General features: G+C 36.4%; 1 protein-coding gene across 4 annotated transcripts in view; it reads left to right on the forward strand.

Annotated features, from left to right (window-relative positions):
• The window catches only part of dclk2a (doublecortin-like kinase 2a), a 130,072-nt gene that overhangs the window by 70,018 nt on the left and 35,439 nt on the right, over nucleotides 1–24,615 (forward strand). For 3 of the 4 annotated variants that reach the window (XM_030144309.1, XM_030144329.1, XM_030144338.1), the window contains exons 3-10: nucleotides 5,360–5,489; nucleotides 9,712–9,807; nucleotides 10,624–10,674; nucleotides 12,739–12,830; nucleotides 15,484–15,571; nucleotides 17,105–17,210; nucleotides 20,501–20,558; nucleotides 23,076–23,195. In XM_030144309.1, the coding sequence (XP_030000169.1) occupies nucleotides 5,360–5,489; nucleotides 9,712–9,807; nucleotides 10,624–10,674; nucleotides 12,739–12,830; nucleotides 15,484–15,571; nucleotides 17,105–17,210; nucleotides 20,501–20,558; nucleotides 23,076–23,195 (741 nt within the window). The remainder of the gene's footprint in view (nucleotides 1–5,359; nucleotides 5,490–9,711; nucleotides 9,808–10,623; nucleotides 10,675–12,738; nucleotides 12,831–15,483; nucleotides 15,572–17,104; nucleotides 17,211–20,500; nucleotides 20,559–23,075; nucleotides 23,196–24,615) is intronic. The other variant, XM_030144320.1, reaches the window with a different exon arrangement.

Consider the following 24,615-nt stretch of genomic DNA (forward strand, 5'->3'; position numbering starts at 1 on the left):
CCTTTCATTCTTGCCATTCTTCATAAAGGCACCATTTGTCTCCATTTCTCTCTGCATCCCCCTGGGTGTCACAGACCCACCGAAAAGCACTTCATCATAGGCCTCAGCAGTGCTAGCCTTGCAGAGAAACAGCAGTGTGTAGGGGTGGAAGTACATGATAAATACAGCCAGGGGCCTGATATTATACACTGACTCCTTCTTTTTTCAGTCAGCCTGTTTCCTCAGAGGGCACTGGGACAAACATGTCCTGGGGCGCTAGGGTGTTGCTTAGGTTCGAGCATAAACTGGAAGTGGATCTGTATTTTATTGAAGGTACGGTCGTGTTAGTCAGTGTATTTGTTATGGTTCATTAGGCGCAGAGGTAAAAATGCAGAGCTGTGCTGGTGACTAATGCTGTCGCCAAGGTCCTCTGACTGCTGATGCCAACACTGCTAGCTTTTTCCCTGCCAGCGGACAGTGCACACCTCAGCATTTCCCGTGTACTGGAGGTGTCTCGCATTGTCTTCAAATTCATTCCCACACTGTAAGCCCGGACTTTGTATTTACTAAAATGCTTTAATTACAATGTACTTAAGTGATTTAACTTTTATTACATTACTATAAAATGTTAAGTATATTCTACTAATTTGTAGAGAATAGTCAAAAGTACAAAAAAGTTTAAGCTGAATGGAATTAAATCACTAAGTTTTAGTCATGACCACACCTTTTTATCTCCCCATTGCATTGTGGGTAATGGGCATGTTGTTGAAAATGTGTTATTTTTATATGCAGGGGTTCAGCGGGGTTGTGGTGTTAGTGTTAATTTTGACTTAATGTGTGTATGGCAGTGTTTATTGGCCTTTTTGTGTTTGTTTTTGTATTTTTGTAGAGCTGTACCATGAGTCAGAGCCATAGTAAGAACAATGACTTTCCTGTTCATCTATGATTGTACTTGTTCTGTATGAATCTTAATGCCTTACCAAATTAAAAATACTTCCTGTGCTGGCAAATTATATTGAGTTAACTTCCTGTGTAACTTCTATCCACACTACAATATATCAATATATTAAGCTGAATAATTTTTGTAAAGAGATATATTTTGCAAAAGATTTTAATTTAAATCAATTTAGGAATGAGTACCATGAACTGATGATATCAAGTCTTATGATTATATGAAGTAATTGACATTGCAACAGATTTCAAGTTAAATTAACTTGGCATTTAGTAGTGATGGGACTTTTGGCTCTTTGAAGGAAGCCGTTCAATCAGGAGCCGTTCACCGAAAAGAGCCGTTCAAAAGACTGGCTCTTTTATGTTTTTTGCATTAATTTGAAACACCAATGTTTTAATGATTAAACAGGCTACATGTGATGACTGACATTACATTTTAAAGGTGTTTAATTGTAAATATTATCTTACCGTAAAAAAGAATAGTTAGTTCAAATGTGTGGGCTAAATACATTACATGAGAGGTGACGTGAGGCAAATGCTGGAATTTGATTAAAAACATCATGGTACATTATGTGGACTAGTCTGTAGCCTAAAAATGAAGAAGAAAATAAAACATTTTCATATGAAATAACATTTTATTCTCCTCAAAACAAGAACAATAAATGTGTGTAAACATACGGAAAAAATTGCACAAAACACAACAGTGATTAATCACTGCAATTACAGTACTTAAATACCTAAAAAACTGTAGTGCAAATAAAATACTTCAAGTAACATTGCAAAATACCTGATATTTCTAATGTAAATATCAAAATGATACCACATCAGGAGTTCTCTCACTTCTACTCTGTATATAAAACCAATGCCTCCCCAGTGACACGAAAATGACAGGCAATCGGACACTTCCTCCTTAAAAAAAAAAAAAAAAAACAATGAACGGCTCTTTACAAAGACTCGGTTCCCATTGTTCATTTCAAAGAGCCGTTCAAAAGATTCGATTCGTTTGTGAACATCACATCACTAGCATTTAGTGTGTTGTACTTAAAATAGCAATTCTATTCAAATCAAGCATTTACGTTTAATACACTCAAGTTTTCATTACTCATTACTTCAATTTTTTAAGGCAACCGGTTTTCATCAGATTTTTTATGTAAACTCAACTTATCCGGTCTTACAGTGCAGAGAGCCTCAAACACACAAAATTCTCTGGCAAAATGGGAAAAAAAATACTGCAAGTTGTTGTGCACTGTAAGCCCGGATAAGTAGAGTTTACTCAAAAAATTTGAGGCAAGTGATTGCACTTAAATGATTTGAGTAATGATCGACTAATCAATGGGTTTAAGTACGTTCAACTTTAATGCTTAAAATATTGAACTTAAACTATTCAGTAGAAAACACTAAAAGACAAGTTATTTGTACTTTAAATCTGTTGTAAAATCAACCCCACTATCCAACCATTCAACTCAGCATTTTAGGTTACATTGACTAATTTTCTAAATTGGAGCCAGATTAATTTATCATTGATTCAACAAATTTTTTTAAGGTAATCAAATTCAGAATCCTGTTTCTGACCAAAATAGTTTTGATATTATTCAACTGTATGTATTGCAGCATGAATGGATGTTAGCTCAATGTGTTTTGTCGGTATAGCAAGTGCTTTTAATTTGACAAGGCATTAAGATTTTCATTATACAATAACAGTTTTAGATGAACAGGAAAGCCATTGTTCTTCCTCTGGCTCTGACTCATGGTGCAGCTCTACAAAAATACAAAAACAAACACAAAAAGGCCAATAAACACTGCCATACACACATTAAATCCAAATTAACACTAACGCCACAACCCCGCTGAACCCCTGCACATAAAAATAACACATTTTCAACAACATGCCCAATACCCACAATGCAATGCGAAGATAAAAAGGTGTGGTCATGACTAAAACTTCGTGATTTAATTCCATTCAACTTCAACTTTTTCGTACTTTCAACTATGTCTGCAAATTAGTAGAATATACTTAACATTTTATCGTAACATCATAAAACTTAAATCATTTAAGTGCATTGTAATTAAAGCATTTTAGTAAATACAAATTCCGGGCTTACAGTGCGAGAGGTCAGAGAGAATGTGTCTACCATCCATACTGTAACCCGTCTCCCACCGTGATGCCTTGTTGACCGTTTCTGACACACACTTTGGACTATCCCCACGGGCTGTTGCCATGGTGATTCTAACACCTGTGCCCCTGACAGTATGGCGTGACGATCAGCTGCCAAGTTCCAGGGTGAGAGCTCATCTGAAGAATGGCATTCACTCCAGCTATGTCAAACCTTTCACGATCTGCCACGGCTCTTATTATAGCTTCATTGATTCTGCTCGTTTGTCGCCAGGGAGGCCAGTTTACCTCGAAGATGGCACAAAACAAGGCACATTGGGGTTATGAATAGCTGTTTTGATTATTTATAAGTATGTTACAGATACTCCATCTTGTTCATTTTTAATGCATGACGTTTGAAATCCATGTAGGCCGTGCTCAAGTGTCATGTGAAGTGTCTTATCTATTATTAATGGTCTTGTAACCAGGTTCAGCTCATTCATTGTATGATGATATCCGCTGTGTTAAATACTCCACTGCTGAGTTCTCACTCCTCCTCCTCCACTTATGTTCCCTTGTTTTTTTTTGTTTTTTTTTTGCCAGACTCAATCTCTTCTTTCTACTGAGGTGATTGTGGGGTAGATTTTCTCATACTCGATAAACATTCATGCAGAAAAATACACTTTCCACAGTGTCAGTCCCCTTTCTCCCCTGTAGAGGATCCATCTGCCCACCATCTTCACCCTCTATCCATTATTTGAGATATGTCCATGTATGTAAGCGTCATGCATATTCCTGTCAGTGTGGGTGTTTTCTATGTGTGTGTGTATCTGTGTGGGTGAGATAATAAACGGATCCTTTCCTTGTACGTCTTCCTACTTGTCCACCTACATGAGCAGAGGGATAATCTGTGTGTGTGGGTCCCTCGCACTGTGGTATATAACAGTAACTCTCGTTCCTGTCTCCAGGGGTGGGAGGTGGGTGTAAAAAAGAAAGTCAAGAGCTGCAGAGAAAATGACGATCACAGTGTGAGACAGAATGGAAAAAGCAAGACAAATCGCCCTGCGGCACAAACGCTACCTGCTCTCCTCCCATGACTCTGCAGTATTTTGGCTGTCAGGGTGTTTTGACCTCTGCGTGTTGTTTTGGTGTCCGTCTCGGTCTCTTCAGTCAAACATATAAAGTCACACTGTCAGAAAAGTGCTGCATACCGCACAGTTATTTGAAGTTGTCTCTCTCAATTATCTTGCTGTGGAACAAAGCAAATGTAATAATAATTCAGTTACGTATGTGAAAAGACGGAGTATCTGTACAATAGAGGACAGTCAGGTGGAACTCCTGGAACTGGCATTTTATTCTTTTTTTTTTTTTTTTTTTGTAACTTATATTTTATTAATTTTAAAAGAACAACAACAAAAGGGTCATTCCACCTCAATTCAACAAGTGCCTCCTGCTCGACCATCTTAGATTTGCTTGAAATTTTTACCATATGAAGTTCAACACTAAAAAACACCTCAGCCAAAATTTCAGATTGATATATCAAATACATTTGAAGAAAAAAATTCATGAACAGGGTACCCCTCTTGCCGTTTTTGGTGCATTTCGTGATCGTTTTAAAATGTAGCAAATTTTAGAGTGCAATATCTCAGTAAGTTTTCTAGCTAAATGCATGAAATTTTCAGCAAAGAATGACTACCACATATAGATTGCATATGTATATTCTCAATAACATTGTCTTTATTGGGACTGTGGTATGACCTTGTGAAATCTGGAAAATAAACTTGAAACTTTTACGAACCCCTATATTTATTGACCAATTAAACACAAATCAAATATGATATATTGCAAATAATTACACATCGTTTTACATAAGTATATAGAGTAATCAGATCAGCATTTATTAATGGGTATGATCCTTTTTTGTTGTTGTTTTTGTCATAATAAAATCGCAAAATAACATTTTTCATTCATTTTCACTTTCAAATACCACAGGTATGACAAGGAGTACCAACCAAAAGAACTTATTTTTGAAAGCCCATCACATATGCTTACAAAATGTAAAATTTCATGATGGTTCTAGGACTCACGAAAAAAAAAAAAAAACAATTTCATGATGGTTCTAGGACTCATGATGGTTCTAGGTTGGAGTGAAAATATGCAGTAGATGTAGCTAATAAATATTCTTTTTTTTTGTATAAATATAATACATGCATATATTGATAACCTTTTGCTGATGTATACATTGCTATTTTACATTTGTGTTGCTTCAGCACCTTTAAACCTGAAAACAGATGAGTATGCCAACCTTCTGAATCTGTTTTCCTCTTCTTCCTTCAGATTACCTGCCTGCAGGACTTCTTTGGAGAGGACGATGTGTTTATTGCATGTGGTCCAGAGAAATATCGCTATGCCCAGGATGACTTTGTGTTGGATCACAGCGGTAAGGCTTCCAAAGCCTTTATGACTGGTAGGCCTGACAAACACTAACTAAACTAAACATCCGTCTCCTTGTGGGTGTGTTGGTGTGTGTATGTGTTAGACTTCATGTTGTTCTTCTTCCCCCTGTCCTCTGTCTGTCTGTAGTGCTTGCAAACACTCTTACCAATCATATATACATATATTTTTTATACTTCATTTTTATTGTTTATTTTCTGTACATTACAAAACAAACGTAAGGGACATTTGGAATACATTGACCATAATAAACCTTGTGACTAACCATTGTTTTTAGTACTGTGTAGGGATGGGAATCGTTAAGAATTTATCAATTCTGATTCCATTACCGATTTTGCTTATCGATCCGATTCCTATTGATTCTCCTATTGATTCTCATTGGGTGAGGGAATAAAAGAGTACAAACAAGTGTGTTTGCATGAACTGTCTTTTATATTTCCATCTTTGCACAGAAAATATACCATATACAGTATGTACAAATAATATAAGAGATGACACCTGGCCCGGTTGGGGGGGCTGCAGTGAAAGTGAAACTAAAGACACTTTACTAATTCCTCTATTGCCGCATGTCCACTATGTCAAACCAGTTCGACTCGGCTCAGCTTGTCTCCCATTGTTGTGCACCTCCTTTACTTTGCCCTACCTTCAGAAACTTGTATTTGGGTACGACGTATGTTGCCCGCACTGGAATCAGAACTGGGCCCGGTGTTCACTCTGCCGCTACATTCATAAGCGCCGCTAAGTAGCGTTTCAAATACGTGACATTCCTGTAAATGAATCACATGCTGTGGGCAAATGTTTGAGCAGATTGGAGGGATTCCACCCTTTTGAAGAGATGGAAGCTTTGACAGTGTTCCAAGTAAGTGGACCTGGTGTCGTCTTTTTAGACCGTTTCTGCCTCAACGCCATGTTAGCTACGTTCTGACCAAAACAATGCAGTGTATGCGTGACGTCATCGCACATGCGCAACAAAGACGGAATCGATAAGCAGAATCGTTAAGCAGGCACGCAAACGATTCTGAGGAATTGAGCTACTGGGATCCGGTTCTCAAAAAAGAACCAGTTCTTGATTCCCATCCCTAGTAGTATGACACTGAAATGAAAATTGTCCATTTCTTCCATTTATTATGACATTGTTCTTCTTAAGTCCTCAGTGTAAGGATCAGAATCTCCATCTCAACTAATCCTTTTTGTTTTTGTTTTTTTTTCTAACTTATCTTGTCCAGCATCCTAACAGCAGAATGGTAGTCTGGCTGCCTTTTGGTGCTGAAAAAATGTGTTTTGCCAAGGGAAACTTCATAAAGTATATGAAGCTCCCCTTGATATTCTGCTGTCTTTATTATGAGTTTTGTTGAACCACATTTTGATCCCGGACCTGACATGGGGGGGGGGGGGCAAGAAAGTAGAAGGTGGCGAAGACCCTCACAAGAAAGTATCAACAATACAAAGTGTAACAACCATGGTAACAATATTATCATGGTAACAATAACTACAACCAGAACTGAGTGAACTGGGCAGAAGAGAGAGAAAAAAAACAACAAACAAACAGACAGACAAAACTACAATAAAATACATAAGACCTATTAAATGAGGAATAAAAGAAAAGAAAGCTTGAACAGAATATCATACACCACGTCCACCCAAATAATACCAGTAACAAACATCTCAAATATTCCATTCACAGTTTGTATCCAGTCGTTAGTTCTAGGTGGTTCTAATCTGTACCATTTTTTGGTAACAGCCTTTTTACAGGCTGCTAATAGTATTTTAAACAAATATCTATCATTTATTTCTTACATTATTATCAATAATATATCCAAAATACATCACCAAACATGTTTTAGGAATTGCATAACCCAGTATCTTAATTGTTTAATACACATTATCCCAGAATAATGCAAGTTTAGGACATAATCAAAAGACATGTGCATGGTTTACATTGACATCTCCACATTCTCTCCAACAAGTTTGAACTCTGGACACATATTTAGCTGTAATTTTAGGTGTTATGAAAAACAGAATTATATTTTTCCAGCAACATTCCCATGTTCCATGTTCTTGAAGAAGTGGTTGACTGTTGAGTTCTCCAGATATTGATCCATTCCTCCTCTGAGACGCACATTCCTAGTTCTTTTTCCCATTTCACGATCATATTTTTAACAACGTGCATCTACAGAAAAGCACTGACACTATATATTTTCACAGTTTTCCTGTCACATATAAAAAGAGACTGAATTCTCTATGTTTTAGTGACATTTCTTTTGAGCATGTTTCCACGAATCTTTTCTGTTTGTGTTCTGTCCTGTTTGTGTTGTTTCTAAACTTATGCACACCCTCTGTTGGGTATCACCCCTTCATCTTGCTGGAAAGCCAAAGAAAGTTTGAGAGCACACAGGCAGGATGTGACCTCTTTAAACCGGCAGATCTATTCACTGTCACAGCGACGCTTTAGCCAACACTGAGCGACCTCACGGGAAGGAAGTTTATTTTAGAAACCGTCCAAAGTATTGACTTCCTGTTTGATTTTTTGTTGTTTTGCCAGGTTGGCTAACAACAGGGATGCACATCCTAAAACATGCTATTTTAACTTCAGCTGGGAGCGAGTGATGCCGAACTCGTCATGTTCAGACATAGTTTGGAGTTTTTGTCCCACTTACACTCCTGTGCTCTACTTTTAAGAATTAGGTCTTTAAAGGAACAAGAAAAGGGACAGTGAACTCTCTGAGGAAGGTACAGAAACTGATCTTCCTTTTGCAAAATATAGTCAGTACACAACCTACTGTACAAAACTGAAGTGAAGACAGGACGAGGATGTGTAATCAGAGAAGGTGCATAAGAAACAGGGTTCTGTGGGGTCTAAAAAAGTCTTAAAGGAGTGATATTTAGCTTTTTTTAAATGGAATTATGCACTTTAAAACATTTCCCTGTGGTTTACATAAACTGTAAATGCTATGGTTAGGTCTGAATTCTTCATTAATTCAGCTCCACAGGTCCATCTTCAACCCTATTTCTCAGTAATGACACCAGAAAGGTGGTTTTGAGCGCTGGCCCTTTAAATGCACATGACTCCACCCCCTCCAGGTCTTTGACTGGGCACTCTTTCCCGTTCAGCCACTTGTGTTTGTTAATACAACCAACTAGGGCTGCACAATATTGGAAAAAGCTGACATTGCGATTTTTTTTAATCCTGCAATATATATTGCGAAAAACTACTCAGGAGGATATAATAGCTGTGATAAGATAAGATAAGATAAGATTTGCTAGAACTTTATTGATCCTTTGGGCCAAACCCTCAGGAAATTGAGGTTCCAATAGCAGAACAACGCCAAATATACACAAAATACCACAAGAAAACAGCAAACAATAACTGTAAACACAACAGTGTTGGAAACCCCCCCCAAAAAACAGGCAAACTGCACATTGTAAAGTACTAGTAGAAACAACAAGTAGCAAGGTGGTAATAATAACACAAATAATAATAATTTTAAAAAAAAATGATAATAGTAACAATAAGTAGCTGATGTTGTATGTATGTATAATAGATAGATAGGTAGATAGATAGATAGATAGATAGATAGATAGATAGATAGATAGATAGATAGATAGATAGATAGATAGATAGATAGATAGATAGATAGATAGATAGATAGATAGATAGATAGATAGATAGATAGATAGAGTTTAATAATCACAGCATAAAATATAATAATAACAATAATAATAATAATAATAATAATAATAATAATAATAATAATAATAATAATAATAATAATAATAATAATAATAATAAGCAGCAGTAAGAAAACTAAATTACCGTCAACAAGAAAACAAACATTGCACACTGGATTAAGCAATAAACAACATAAACAACATTGCACCACAGAATTGCACAGGTCAGATGTGAATGATGATGTGAGCCCATATAGAAGCAAGTTGAATGAATATGTATTGTTTTTTTTTTCTTATCTGGATCACTTATGTGGAAATAGATCACATTTTAATAGCACATGTGTTGTAGTTTAATCTGTCTGGAAAAACCCAGTTTATTTGTGCTGATTTTGTTTCCCCTTATCAAGTGTGACCAGTGCTCAGATAAACCCATCTGTATAATATCAGATACATGCACTTGTTGAGAATATTAACTCCACTCCACTATGTTGAAGAAGAAAAAAGAAGTTATTGAGAGGGGAAGGGTAATAAATGTGACAGTGACCCTGAGTGTGTTGTGTCCTCAGAATGCAGAGTGCTGAAGTCATCGTACAGCCGTTCTGCGACTCCGAACCGGACTAAGAGCCCGGGTTCTTCTCGACGCAGCAAATCCCCCGGCGCTGGTATGACCCGTGAACAAATGAAGAAACATCAAACCATTACATTATATACTGAAAAGGAAAAACAGGAAGACGGTTAATAAGTTAATAATCATAAATCAATGAAAAGAATAACATATGAAGGTAATGTGTGGCAGTGAACCAGAAAGGTAACAATACAGTTGATTTATTGAATGACTGATTGTTTTTTTTTTAGTTATTTTGCTACTGTAATGGTATGTAATATATTATTATTATTATTATTATTATTATTATTATTATTATTATTATTATTATTATTATGAAGACAGTTATTAAATTTCAGGTCTGATAAGTCGTTACATTATATCTGTAAAAATATTTGAATAATAAATGACACATGTTAAACATTCCATTTATGTGACACTCTAGTAAAGTTTTCTGCCCTGCTGAGTCATTTTTATTTGGCAGCCTCGAACCCTATAACCTCAGCAGTAATTGTGATGAGTGACAGTGTGAGTGACGGTGACATTGTGCTGAATAATTATGATTCTTTAAGTCATTATGTCAGGTTTACTAAAGGTGCATTTGAGAGTTTGCAGTCCTAGCTTTATATTTGATGCTCATGACACTTTGTAAGTAAGTAAATTTTATTTATAGAGCGCATTTCACAGACAGGGAGTCACAAAGTGCTTTACAGTAGAAAATACAATTAAAATACAATATAATACATTCAGTGCAATCAGCTGTTGCAGCCCAGAGGCAGTTTGGATCTAAGTGTTACCACATTTTATTACAGCGTGATAACAGGATTTTTAAAATTATTATCATATCTTTTTTTCTTTGTGTTTCACATTTCAGCAAGACGACCTGTCCACTATTCCACCAGCCATTCTCCAATCAAATCCCCAGGTGAGCCCTTTTTCTTATTTATTTAATTTAATTTAATTTAATTTAATTTAATTTTACTTTATTTTATTTTATTTTTTATTTATTTCGAATATGGAAATGGTACAATCTTCCTGATTGCTACAAATTGACTTCTTTGCATAACATAATATAGAAGTGAAAATTCAAGGAAGCAAAAAAATAATACACAAAAAAAGAGGCCAGAATAAATAAAAAAAAATCATGCAAAAATGACCAACTTTTGAATTTTAACCAAATACAAATTGTGATAAAACATGAACTTTTGTAACATGAAGTGCAAAGTGTGCATAATAGGCTCACTCGGATACCTGACAGTTAATTTGACTGGCGGGAGGTGAAATGTAATCAGTTACATGACTGTGAGTCACCAACTCCCACCAGGAAACGGCTGTCTGTCATGTACAGTATCGACCTCTGTCCAACCCAGACTCCTGCTACAGGACATTTCCACCTTATCTCAGAACCAGCAGCTGCAGCATCTTCTGATTCAGTGCCATGTGGTGATTAGACACATTCCTCCATTCCTCAGGTTGTATTACATGCGTCCACATCTGCAGCAGCCGATGTGCTGAAGAAGCTGAACATGAAGCACTTTCAAAGCCACTATCAGGGCATCTGATATTAGTTTTTCAAGAAGGAAACAATTAATATCTGGAAGACAAAAAGTGACTGCACCATGAAACAGAAACAACATCTCACATCCCACAGGCTACATCCTCGCTTGTGTGAAATGAATTTCCTCAGCTCTGCTGCCTTTATGTAGATGAAGAGACTTTGGGTTAAAGTTTGACGCATTATGTCTGTAGCACTGTGTTCTGTGCCAGAAACCAAGAGAGGAGAAGGCAGAAAGAGTTTGTGGTGAGAATGAATCATTGAAACAAAACAAAGTCATGTCCCTTCCATTTGCTTTTGTGCCATGTGTTACACACCATAATATTCTCTGTAGAATAAAGTGTATACATGTGAATGATACAGTAAAAACAGCAGCAGGTTAGAGCTGCAGATGTACACATACTGATCTGTACCACCTATAGACAATCAAAGTAAGCATTTGTGGAACTGGGACTCCAGTAAAGTCATGTTTATCACAGTAAGCTGCTGTTCTGCAGTGGCACAGTAACAGCTAGGTTTGGGTTTCTGTAAAGCAGCTATTTATTTAGAAATGTGCAATTTGATAAACATGACTGGATGAGTTTGCAGGTGAGGTGCTGTCTGTACTGCATTTGTGCTGTAATAAATATACAGGGTGGGGAAGCAAAATTTACAATATTTTGAGGCAGGGATTGAAAGACAGTGTATGACCAGTTAGTTTATTGAAAGTCATGAGAATTTATTTGCCACAAGAAAATGTACATAATAGAAAATGTTTTTATTCTATGTGTCCTCCTTCTTTCTCAATAACTGCCTTCACACGCTTCCTGAAACTTGCGCAAGTGTTCCTCAAATATTGGGGTGACAACTTCTCCCATTCTTCTTTAATAGTATCTTCCAGACTTTCTGGTAATAGTTTTGCTCATAGTCATTCTCTTCTTTCCATTATAAACAGTCTTTATGGACACTCCAACTATTTTTGAAATCTCCTTTGGTGTGACGAGTGCATTCAGCAAATCACACACTCTTTGACGTTTGCTTTCCTGATTACTCATATGGGCAAAAGTTTCTGAAAAGGTATGGATAATAGTGTTAGGTATGATTATGACATCAATATATGTTGATGTAGTGCCTGCTGAGAAAAAACAACAAAATGTTCATTGTAAATTTTGCTTCCCCACCCTGTATATATAAAGCATTTTTTACTAACATGTTCTTATTATACTACACACTTCTGTCCTGGGTGCACCTTTTCATTTCATGTTAAATCAAAATAACATGAAGAAAATAAGAGTTTAAACATTAATGACCTTTAACAGGACAAACAATTTAATACACACACATTTATAATACAAACACATGTATACATAAAGAGTTATCATACACAGTGATGTAGTTATTGTATGGTAGACCCTGTATTCCTAAATAAACCCCCTCTGTTCTTCCTCCAAACAGTTAACGGTGTCTCAGGCAGCCACATCTCAACTCCTAAATCCAATAAGTCCTCCACTCCATCTCCTACCAGTCCTCGAACTCCGGGTTTTAAGGTAAGACAGTGTCGCACATGGTCAAATGTGAACAAAGACAAACAAACAAAAATACATGTATGCATTGTACTTATTTATTTGTTTTATTACATTCTATTCTCACTTTATTGTATTGAACATATATATTTATACCATACATACTATGCAATTATATTAAAACAGATAGCCTACAGAAATATTTTTATATCTCTTTTGCACAGCTCCCTTCCACTATCTGCCTGGTACCATTTACAAACAACAACCCCTCAGCATAACTGTACAAAAATGGCAAGTTTTGTTAAAATACATCTTTGGGCATCACCAAAACGAGCCCAAGACAACTGAGATTTGTCAAAAGAAATACAAACTAGTCCCCCTTGTTTAACAGTAATAGTGAGTTCAGCAGGACCTTTCTCCAGAGCTGGTGCTAAAACAAAGTGTGAAAATATGTGTGGTTATGCAAGAATACTGCCATTGTTCAAAGTAATTTTGCACGTGACATATTAACATTCGATTCTGAAACAAATGAACAATGGACAGATGACACTGCAAAATAAATATGACAAGCAAGATTACTAAATATGTCATCATTAACTGTTATCTACGCACTGTTTGCTTTAGACATTGAAATTAAGAACTATTTTAAACGGCAAAATAAGCCACAATTTTGTTGACCTACATGGCACAAAACAAGTAAAGAAATAGATGAATTGGAAAGTGTAATGCGTCATCATGTCCAGTCAGACTGACAGGCATTTATGACCCATAGCCATGTTGGTGTTGATTTTTTTTTTTTTTTTTTTTTTACACTAATCTGATATATTGATGGGTTCTTGTATAAACTGTGTGTTAATCCCAGACTACTGAATTTGTGTGTGCTTCAGCCAGCTGGCAAACCTCCTTCAAAGAGTTACCGTTCTTCCCCATGCCAACTCACTCACTTATCGTACCACATTCATTTGGCAGCATATGTCATTTTTATGATTTATGATTTGGCTTTAAGATGTATTGGCAAAGAGGCTGTTTTGAAATATTTAGAAAAACTACATAAATAAAAATAGTTCATACTGAGGGCATACATTTGCATTGGCGAAACATCCGGCTTTTAGCATACTCCTGTATATTCTGTATACTATTAAAAAAAAGATGTTGAAATAAACAAAATCCTTAAAAATAAGTAATTTGTTAGAAGAAAAAGCTTTTTAATGTACCCAGCTGTAAAGAAGATGACCCACTTTCTATTTTGATGCAAAGGACTCCACCTTTATACTAAATAATAGATCCTTACCTCCAGTCACAGTACATTATGTTGCAGTAGGTGCAGAGCCACAGATCTGTCCATAATGGAACACCTCACTATGGTAAAGTTTTAATGTGAACTGTATGTACATTTGGCTGACATCAAGCCATTAGGTGTTAAAACTGGCCCTACTGTACTCTGCTGTGGTGGAGATGCTTTCCAGTAGCTCAGACACCTTCTGCCTCTGGGGTGAAAGAGCTAACGCCTACCTAATTCTAAGTACTGATATAGTAGTGATAATAATCATTTATTTATTTATTTATTTAAACTTTATTTATGGAACTTTTCAACATTTATAAAACTTTTCATTTCACAAGTATGAAATTTATCATTTCAAGCAATGTGTTCATAATACAAAGATTGACACTGGACATGATAAACAGAACCCAAGGCAAAACAAAACAAAACAAAACAAAACAAAACAAAACAAAAAAAGGCAATACAAACAAGACACGCATAAAGACAGTCAAGACAGTGCATTCTGGTACCATTAACCCTTTCAGAGAGATTTTTCAAATACTGTGTTTTGACCCTAAAGCATCCCCATAGTGAACTTTTTATGTAAAAATGCTGTCCTACAGGGTGGGGAAGCAAAATTTACAATATTTTGAGGCAGGGATTGAAAGACAGTGTATGACCAATTAGTTTATTGAAAGTAATGAGAATTTATTTGCCACAAGAAAATTGACATCATAGAAAATGTTTTTATTCTATGTGTCCTCCTTCTTTCTCAATAACTGCCTTCACACGCTTCCTGAAACTTGCGCAAGTGTTCCTCAAATATTGGGGTGACAACTTCTCCCATTCTTCTTTAATAGTATCTTCCAGACTTTCTGGTAATAGTTTTGCTCATAGTCATTCTCTTCTTTCCATTATAAACAGTCTTTATGGACACTCCAACTATTTTTGAAATCTCCTTTGGTGTGACGAGTGCATTCAGCAAATCACACACTCTTTGACGTTTGCTTTCCTGATTACTCATATGGGCAAAAGTTTCTGAAAAGGTATGGATTATGACATCAATATATGTTTGGTTTCAAAACAATTGACGTAGTGCCTGCTGAGAAAAAACAACTAAATGTTCATTGTAAATTTTGCTTCCCCACCCTGTAAATATAACATTAATCAAATTATCGCATATCTGTGTGAGATATGACGAATTCTATAAGCAAATGTGTTGAAATGAGCAACTCCCATGATCCCATCGCAACATTATCTGTTTTTTTTCTGCCCCTGTTTTGATCAAGAGACCTTTTATGGTAGAAATGATGTACTGTGGTCAAAGGTCAAAGGTCATCGGGGTGATTTCTATGTAGGTTTAATTTTGATCCATGCGATCATTTCTGCTCCTGTTTTTTTGTTTGCGTCCAACAGATACCACCTTCACATCACATCTCCTCTTCAAATATAAATGGATCACTGAGCAACCACCAAGAGCAAACCAACCGCCTGAGTCCAGAAGGTTTGTCCTCTTCCTCCTCCTCCTCCCTCCTTGTTTGGCGACCCTTCCTCCCAGTCTTCTCTCTAAAACAACAGCATGGATATCTTCAATCATTAGCTTGTAACAATGGCATTGGCTGTATCCCTGAATCTGATTCTGAACCTTCTCCCTTCAGGGAAAAACATAGAATTTGCTGAAATGTCCGAGTTTGCATGATGTGGAACGTTAGTGTGAAATGTCCTATTGTTGTGTGAGCACATACTTCAGTAAATGACTTATTTTAGACAAGACTGCTCCTCAGTTTTCTTACCTGCATACATTCAGTTAAATTAAAGGAGTGATATTTTGCTTTTTTTTAAATGGAATTATGCATTTTTAAAACATTTCCCTGTGGTCTGTATAAACTGTAAATGCTCTGCTTGGGTCTGAATTCATTAATTCAACTCCATAGGTCCATTTTCAACCCTATTTCTGAGTAATGACACAGGAAAGGTCATTTTGAGCGTTGGCCCTTTAAATGCACATGAGCCACTTCAGGCCCCACCCCCTCCAGGTTGTTGTCTGTGCTGTTCTGTCCCATTCAACCAATAACTGAACATTTTAGGTAATCGGCTCGAAATTTGGACATATTTTCAGTTTTTACTACAACCGCTGCTGATGACAAACAATTATGTTGTACTCGAAGAAATGTTTGTCGGAAGTCTTGACCTTATATGCAGGGTGCGATTTGTTGGGGGGTGGGGGGATCATCCTATCCTGTGGTTTTTACATCCCTGCTTCTGCTCAATGAATTTCATCCTCGTGGGGGTGGACAACCAACCAGTTGAAATAACAGGCAGGTTGTGACAGTTTTCTTACAGCTATATCCTACATTACTGGCACTAACGTTCATCTGAACCAAACTGTCAGCAGTCTCAGAATTCGCGAACATCCCCATGCACTGGGGTCCGTAAAGGGGTGGGGGGGGGCATTTGTGTGTCCAGTGGTTACAGGTTAGAAGTTGTAAGATCCACTGAATAATAGAGGAGTAGAACCCAGGAGTTGGATGTTGAAAGTATGTAAAGTTTCACTTTTGTTTCACGCCAGCGTTAGTTCCGACAAAAAAAACGTTAGTTCCGACAAAAAAACAATAACAAAAAACCATCCCCCCTCTGTTTTTTTTTTTTGACAAATCGCTTCGCAAATTTGCTTATATGTGCAAATGTTGTGACGTAACTAAATATAATAAATTAAAGAGGAATTGAAACTGGTTGTGGAAATCCACTCGATTTTTGCCGGAATAAATATAAAGATAGCTTTGCAGCACCTGGAAGGTTCAAATTCAAACTGTATGAACTTTTAGGGTCCAAATACACAAATAAATGTACCAAAGACTAATAAAAGTGGGTTTAGCAAAATATGACCCCTTTAAAGTAAAACTCTATTATAGTGCTGTGTTTCATCTTTCGCTGTTTTGTCTTCCAGTCCAGGTTTATTTGTTCCAAGGCTCTCTTATTTTTATTAAACAGCACAACTTTCCTGTCTCCATTTGTGATTTATGTCTCTCCTCTGCAGTTAACGGCAATCGCTACCTGCCTGCCTCAACCATCACAGAAAAATACAAGGTTGGCAAGGTCATCGGAGACGGTAACTTCGCTGTGGTCAAGGAGTGTGTGGAGAGGTGGGTGAAGTACATTGTGATCAGACTGGAAGTGTTTTATGCCCACGTGGCAGCTGTGAGCAGCGATAGCGCCTCAGAATGCCTTACTTACTGAACGGTTTAATGAGCCGTGCATCACATGCGTAACTGCTCCATCAGGGCTTTTAAGTCCTGATGACAGGCATTGTAGAGACACAAATATCCTACAGATAAGACCCACTGTGAATTCACTTCATTAGCCTTTTAATCTCTGAGGGATCCGGGCAGACTGAGGACGAAGTGTGTTGTATAATCTAACGCACCTTCCCTATTTATGTCTTCTGTACTGCGTTCTGTTCAGCTGTATGTCCGCGAACAGATCTCAGTGATCAGCCAAGTGGAGTATTTATTTATTTATTTATTTATTTATATACTTTAGTTTTGACAGATTTTAAATTTTTTTAACAAACAGACAATAAAACGAAAATGTAAAGACATAAGATGCGAAAGATGTCAACAAGCACAGACAGGGCATTATCAAAACTTAAAGTATGATGGTAAAGAAGTGGGTCAGTGAGTCACAATATTATCCCATCATGATAAGAGGGTTGAGTTAGTTTGGGTATTGTCCTATTTCAGTCCATGTCAGATCATTCAGATATATTCTCATGTTGCATCAGATCATGTCCAGGTGTGTGAAATGGTTCCTCTGTGACATCATTTTGTATTCATTAAGGAGTTTTATGTGGAGCCGATTTAGGGCCATAAGTTTTGTATATGAAAATATAAAATTTGAAACAGAAAAGTTTTGATCTTGAATTTTGAAAAATACAACAATGTATTCCAATTAAAAATAAGTGTATGAAAAGTTTTTTTCAGGTTAAATATAATTTTGATTCACTTCTGTAATTCTTTTGAATAAATTATTTATTTTCATTTTTCACTTTCATATATATTTTAATATTTGAGGTTTTATTTTTTTTTTAGTTGCATGTTTTATCTTTTTAGATTCAGATCTTTTTTTTTACGGTTTCAAATCTTATTTTTTCACTTTCAGATCTTTTTTTCACTTTCAAATCTTTTTTTCAGTTTCAGATCTCTTTTTTTTCGCTTGTTCAACTTTTGGCCCTGATGTGGTGTGGAGGGCGTGGCCTCAACTGAGAGGGGTGTGGAATCAGGAGTGACAGCATGACAAAAATCTTAGGGACCTTCCCCGCTCATGTTGCCTTCAGGGAACGTAGGACCTAAAACAATTAGACTCAACACTTTATATACATTATATTCACGTCACTGGTAGTGAAAAAACTCATGCTAGTGACAAACCTACATTTAAAAAGCTGTTTTAGACAGTACTGAGCACCATTTGCAGTATAAGAGTTATAAATTATGCCAGATTGTGCAGATAGACAGCCACACATTAAATACATGATATTTCTGATTTCCACATAGCACAGTGAAGGTAAGTCACTTTGTGGTTAATTTCCTGCTCCAGTCACAACAGCAGGGAAATGAACAGATAGTAAAAGTCAGCGCTTCGACCTTCAGAAAAAGGAGTAAATCTAATTTGAGGAATACTTTTAAGTTCCAGAGAACGGAGGGTGGCTCCAATGAACACTGCTGTGACACTGCACCGGATCGAGTCGCGTTCCAGTTCCATTCTCGGAACCGGTTCTATTTAAGGATCATAGAACTGGTTTCGTTTACAGAACTCAGCACCAAGCCGTGCTCCGACCTCCAAGCCCTGCTTAGCGCCCTCAAAGCCCCTGCTTCTGTGGGGCATGGAGGGGCTGTAAACTGCAGTGAACCTCAGATCTAGTTCCGAATAATACTCTCCATCAGGTCCGAGCCATAAATTAATACACATTTGCACTCTTCTGCTGTTTATATTTTCTTTAATGTTGGCGAATGTCATTTTGTTTGACTTCATTAATTCCAACTTCCACATCGCTGCGTCGTGCCCTGCAAGAAGCCGGGCTCAGGGCTCCGAGCGCCAGGTCCTGTCGGGCTTGCAGACCGGTGCCTAAGCTGCTGTGAACCAGTACACCAAACCGCAGTACAGACCCCCAAGCTCCAGGCTTTTCAGCTCAGAACTGGGCTGACATTAATGAAACAGAAGAGTGCAAATGTGTGTTAATTTATGGCTCGGACCTGAGTCAGTTTCAAATTTTATATTTTCATATACAAAACTTATGGCCCTAAATCGGCGCCATAGTTTCATACAGTTTGCTATCACATGTAATTAAGGACATACATCCAGCCACAAGTCTACAAATATAAGCATATGTACAAAATGAAAACACAAGAAATTAAAATAACATTAAGTTACATGTTATATATTTCATATATCTTTTATTCTTTTTATTACTTCTTACCATGTGTCTCTAATGTTTTTTGGTGTTACTGCTGACGTAACCAAATAATTTCCTGCTAATTTCCTAATCTATCTATCTATCTATCTAGCTATCTATCTATCTAGCTAGATAGGTAGACCGATAGCTAGATGTTAAGGTGGAACAATGCTAAAGCAGATGTTTAATAACTGAAATCTATTCATAGTTTTCAAATAAAAGGTTTGCAAACCTGTTTTAAAAGTTGCAAGTATGACTGATTTTTCTTTTTCTTTCTTTTTTTTTTTTTTTTTTTCTTTTTTCTGCCAATGGGGCTCGAGATGGAAATTAGCCATATGGCTATAATCTCTCATATTCACATATAAATGTTCAATAATACAAGTGTCCCATGTAAAAAACAAACAAAAAAAAAATTGTTCATTCATTCTTTCCTGGTTTTTTTTTCTCTTATTTCTAGAGGTTTAACAAAAATGACCGAGCTTGTCAACCGTGTTTACATTGTCTATACTATTTATATTTATATTTGCTTTACTGATGCACTTTACCGCTGTTCCAACTTGTATGCCATTTCTCATATACTCAAATATAAAAGTAGATCCCTGTTGTCATGCTAACAGAGTGTCTTGTAAATACACAAAATCTCTGTATATTGCCACTGGTAATCATAACCTCCACCGTGTACTTTTAAGGTGCAGCCCTTTCATTTTCTTCCTCTGTTAAAGAAAACAGTTTTAAAAAGTCAGCAGAACAAGTCTCCTCCTGAGTGCATGTGTTGTTTTTTTGTTAGCCTGCTTCTATCTCCTCTGTAACTTCGCTGTATAAACCTGGTGAGTAGAGCTAACATACGGTTCCAATTACTCTGTGGAAGTGTTTCTGCACACTGTAACGAACACTCACTAGTGAGCAGTAAATGTGAATTAGACACATAGTTGCAGAGTCAGTGCTGTTTTTATTGGTTTCTCTAATTGCACTGTTTCTGTTCAGGTCCACAGGGAAAGAGTTTGCACTGAAGATCATCGACAAGGCCAAGTGCACCGGAAAGGTCTGACTCTCTTCTCTTCTCTTCTCTTCTCTTCTCTTCTCTTCTCTTCTCTTCTCTTCTCTTCTCTTCTCTTCTCTTCTCTTCTCTTCTCTTCTCTTCTCTTCTCTTCCTTTCTGTTCATGTCTTTTCGTGTCTTATTTCACTCTGACACTGTCGCAGTACAAAGTGGAGGTACTTGTTCATTATTTGAGTGTTTCCGTTTCATGCAGCTGTGTACTTCTACTCATTACATCCCCTTCCAGTCCATTGAAGACCATCTCCAAATGTGTTGAGTTGTATTGTTTGTGAAGAAAAGCTTCGGTAGGCGTTATTATTTTTGTATGTCCCTACGCAAAAAATTCTTTAACCAGTGGTACCAGGCACAACAAACCCCGCCCCTTGTACTCGTACATATTGTAGCTTATTTTGGCATCAATCCAGCTGATGCGTGTGCTGATGTCATCATATCAATTGCCTCTATATATTGTTTAATTAAAAAAGGACACTTCTGTTGAATTGAACACTGCAGAGGGTGACTGTTTACATGATATACTTCCATCATGTGTCATGTCTGTTCTTGCTATGTACACAATGAAAGGTCAAGGTTTATTTATTTAATGTAGCACATTTAATCACAGACACTACTGCTCTAAAGTGCTGTACATAATCATGAAACAGAATATAAGTCAAAGACAGTTAGTAGAATGAAACAATACTGACATATCATTAAAAGGGTCCCAGATCTGATGAAAATTAAATTGTTGATGTTTTATTGTATAAGTGAATTTTCTCTAAAGGGATAGTTGTAGATAGTAGAACCCATACTTTTACTTAACCCTATAACACCAAACGTATCATATTTGATGCATCTACGTTGAATCCTGTACATGATTAGTGTGATATTTTTTTTCTTGAAAAACCTGATGTATATATGACGGCGTATTGGGGCCACATAAGGAAATAAAAACGCTAAATAAAGTTGAGAATAAAGTCATTATATTTCGAGAATAAAGTCATTATTTAATGAGAATAAAGTCGTACCCACTCATTGAATAATGTAGAACTTGGAACATTTTGTGAAGTTATTTTGTGAAGTTTCGAGAATAAAGTCATACTTTTATGAGATTAAAGTTGTAATATTTAGAAAATTTGACAGTTTCTGGTTGTATAGCGAAGGCAACAAGCAAAGCAGCAATGTGTTGATGGAGGGACAGGCTTAGTATTTGTAGTAGTAGAACTTCACAAAATGTTCCAAGTTCTACATTATTCGATGAGTGGATACGACTTTATTCTCGTTAAATAATGATTTTTTTAAAAGTACAACTTTATTCTCGCTAAATAATGACTTTATTCTCGAAATATAACAACTTAATTCTCGTTAAATAATGAGTTTTTTAAAAGTACAACTTTATTCTCGTTAAATAATAACTTTATTCTCGAAATATAACAACTTAATTCTCGTTAAATAATGAGTTTTTTAAAAGTACGACTTTATTCTCGTTAAATAATGACTTTATTCTTGAAATATAATGACTTTTTTCTCCTTAAATGAGTTTTTTTAAACTACGATTTTATTCTCATTAAATAATGACTTTATTCTCGAAATATAGCGACTTTATTCTCGTTGAATAATGAGCTTTTTTAAACTACAGCTTTTTTCTCGTTAAATAATGACTTTATTCTTGAAATATAACGACTTTATTCTTGTAGTGACAGGCGTTTTTATTTTCTTATGTGGCCCTAATACGCTGTCTTATGTATACAGTTAGATACATGTAATACACAGATAATCCACCAGGGGGGAGGAATGCGTTCACCAGAGGCCTTTCCAGTGACACTACAAGATTAAATTAACGAGGACGGAGGCAGAACTTTGCCAATTTTGAAAAGGAATTACCAATTTGTTAGACATGTTTGTGTTATATTATGTTTTTGTTTGTTCAAAAATCATAATATTTGAGCATTGAGACCCAATGTATCAAATATGATACAAAACTGAAAATCATACATGGAAATTGATATTTGAAAAAACATTTTTTTGGTTGTTCAGAAGGACCAATAAAGGTTCCAATCTAAAAGAACTGGAATTTTCTGTCAGTGATTTAATGGTTCAGGTTTTACAGGGTTTAAATACGGCTTGAATGCAGTACTTTTACTTGCAGTGGAGTGTTTTCGTAGTACTTTTACTTAAGTGAGGATCTAACTTCTAATGTTAATTCTTCCGTCACTGAAAAAAGGTCATGTTTTCCACTGTGTATTATTAACACCCTCTCACTGCTCAGTTATTTCCTGTGTGACCCTGTTAATCCTTAAAGTTAAATTAGATCAGTAATGTTTTATTCATTGCCGAACTCAGATGATCTACACACTTCCACGCGCAGACTCTTTCACACTCTGAATCTCACACACAGACTCGACACCAGTTGAAATTCAATCAACGATGTGGTTGTTTTTTTTATTAACAAAATGGCACACTACAAATCCTTGGTACCGGGGTATAGGGTCACATTCTCATTTGGATTATTTGTGTGTTTCCAGGAGCACCTCATAGAGAATGAGGTCGCTGTGCTCCGGAAGGTGAAACACCCGAACATCATCATGCTGATTGAAGAAGTGGACACGCCCTCGGAGCTCTACCTGGTCATGGAGCTGGTCAAGGTAGTGCAGGCTCTAATACCAGGCTCAGTTTCAGTGGAAATGATATAATCACCCTCGTCTTTGGTGTAATGAGTAACCTGAGTATTGAGATGGACAAGCAAAGTACCAATTTACTGCAGGCGTCTGTCCCTCTGGGGTGGGTGGGGGCAGTGTTGTGCAAGTGACTTCAAGATTCAAATTTTATTGTCATTTCAGCATATAAAATACACAGAAACCAAACATTGTACTCAGGTCCCCAATTGTCAGCAGCATTTAGTAAATGGTATAAAATACTGATAAAAATAATAAAATACTGATTAAAAAAAAAACAATACCCCCCCCCCAAAGTTACCTATAAATAACTAACATTTTTATTTCTAAAGTGCACAGCAATAAAGTGCCAATTTAAAGTGCATTCTGGGTAGGGATGTAACGATATGAACATTTCATATCACAGTTATTGTGACCAAAAATATCACGGTTATCATTATTATCACGGTATCGTTGAAATGTGGTCAAAATGTTCAAAAAGTACTTATACACAACCTGAAATAATTTGAAAAAACCCCCAAAAACAACAAAAAAAATCCCCAAATTAAACAAGTGTTCAGAGAATGCAAACCTCCGCCAAGCACCCTGAACAGTGTGCATGTGTGGATCGACTTTGTCTTTTTAAATTAAACAGTTTCCAGGTTGTTCCATACAGCAGAAAAAGTTGAAGCTTGGTACCAGTCATGTGTATGTCAAATTATATTAAATTCCAATCAATATTTGTTGAGTTCTAATGAAAAATGTGTCGTAAATGGGATTTTCAATGTTAAATTGAAATGTCCACAGAGTCCACATTCCACAGTGGATGTGGACAATTTTGTGCCAAATATAAGATATTGTTATAAGCTATGGGTGGATCAAATTGGAGGCTAAAATCAGAGTTGTTTTGAATATTTTATGAATTTTCGAAAATTGCTCAATGATGAGAGATAGGAAAATTTGAGATTTTGTGACCTTACTGTGACCTTGAACTTTGGCCTACTTGGCCCAAAATTTAATGGGTTCATTTCAGGGCCTAGGCCTATCTGTGGGTACAGTTTGGTAAAGATGGTTGTAATAGTTTTCCCGTAAAGTTGCAAACAAACAAACAAACAAACACGCAAACAAACACACAAAGCAAAGTGATCACAATACCTCCTGGTGGAGGTAATAACAGGCACAATGTACTTTCTGTTGGCAGAAACATTCAAATATTAACATGTAAACATCAAACATACAAATGTGCAGTAAAGATGGCACCTTATAGCCATTGTTTGACCATTTTCCATATCAAGTTTGTGTTGAAAGTGCGGTAATCAAACACGGTTATCATGATAATTAGAAGTTAAACAGTAATACTAACCGTCGGGAATTTTACCGCAGTTTATCATTATACCGGTAATCATTACAT

The sequence above is a fragment of the Sphaeramia orbicularis genome, chromosome 1, assembly GCF_902148855.1.
Source record: "Sphaeramia orbicularis chromosome 1, fSphaOr1.1, whole genome shotgun sequence".
In the NCBI taxonomy this organism is placed as follows: Eukaryota; Metazoa; Chordata; class Actinopteri; order Kurtiformes; family Apogonidae; genus Sphaeramia; species Sphaeramia orbicularis.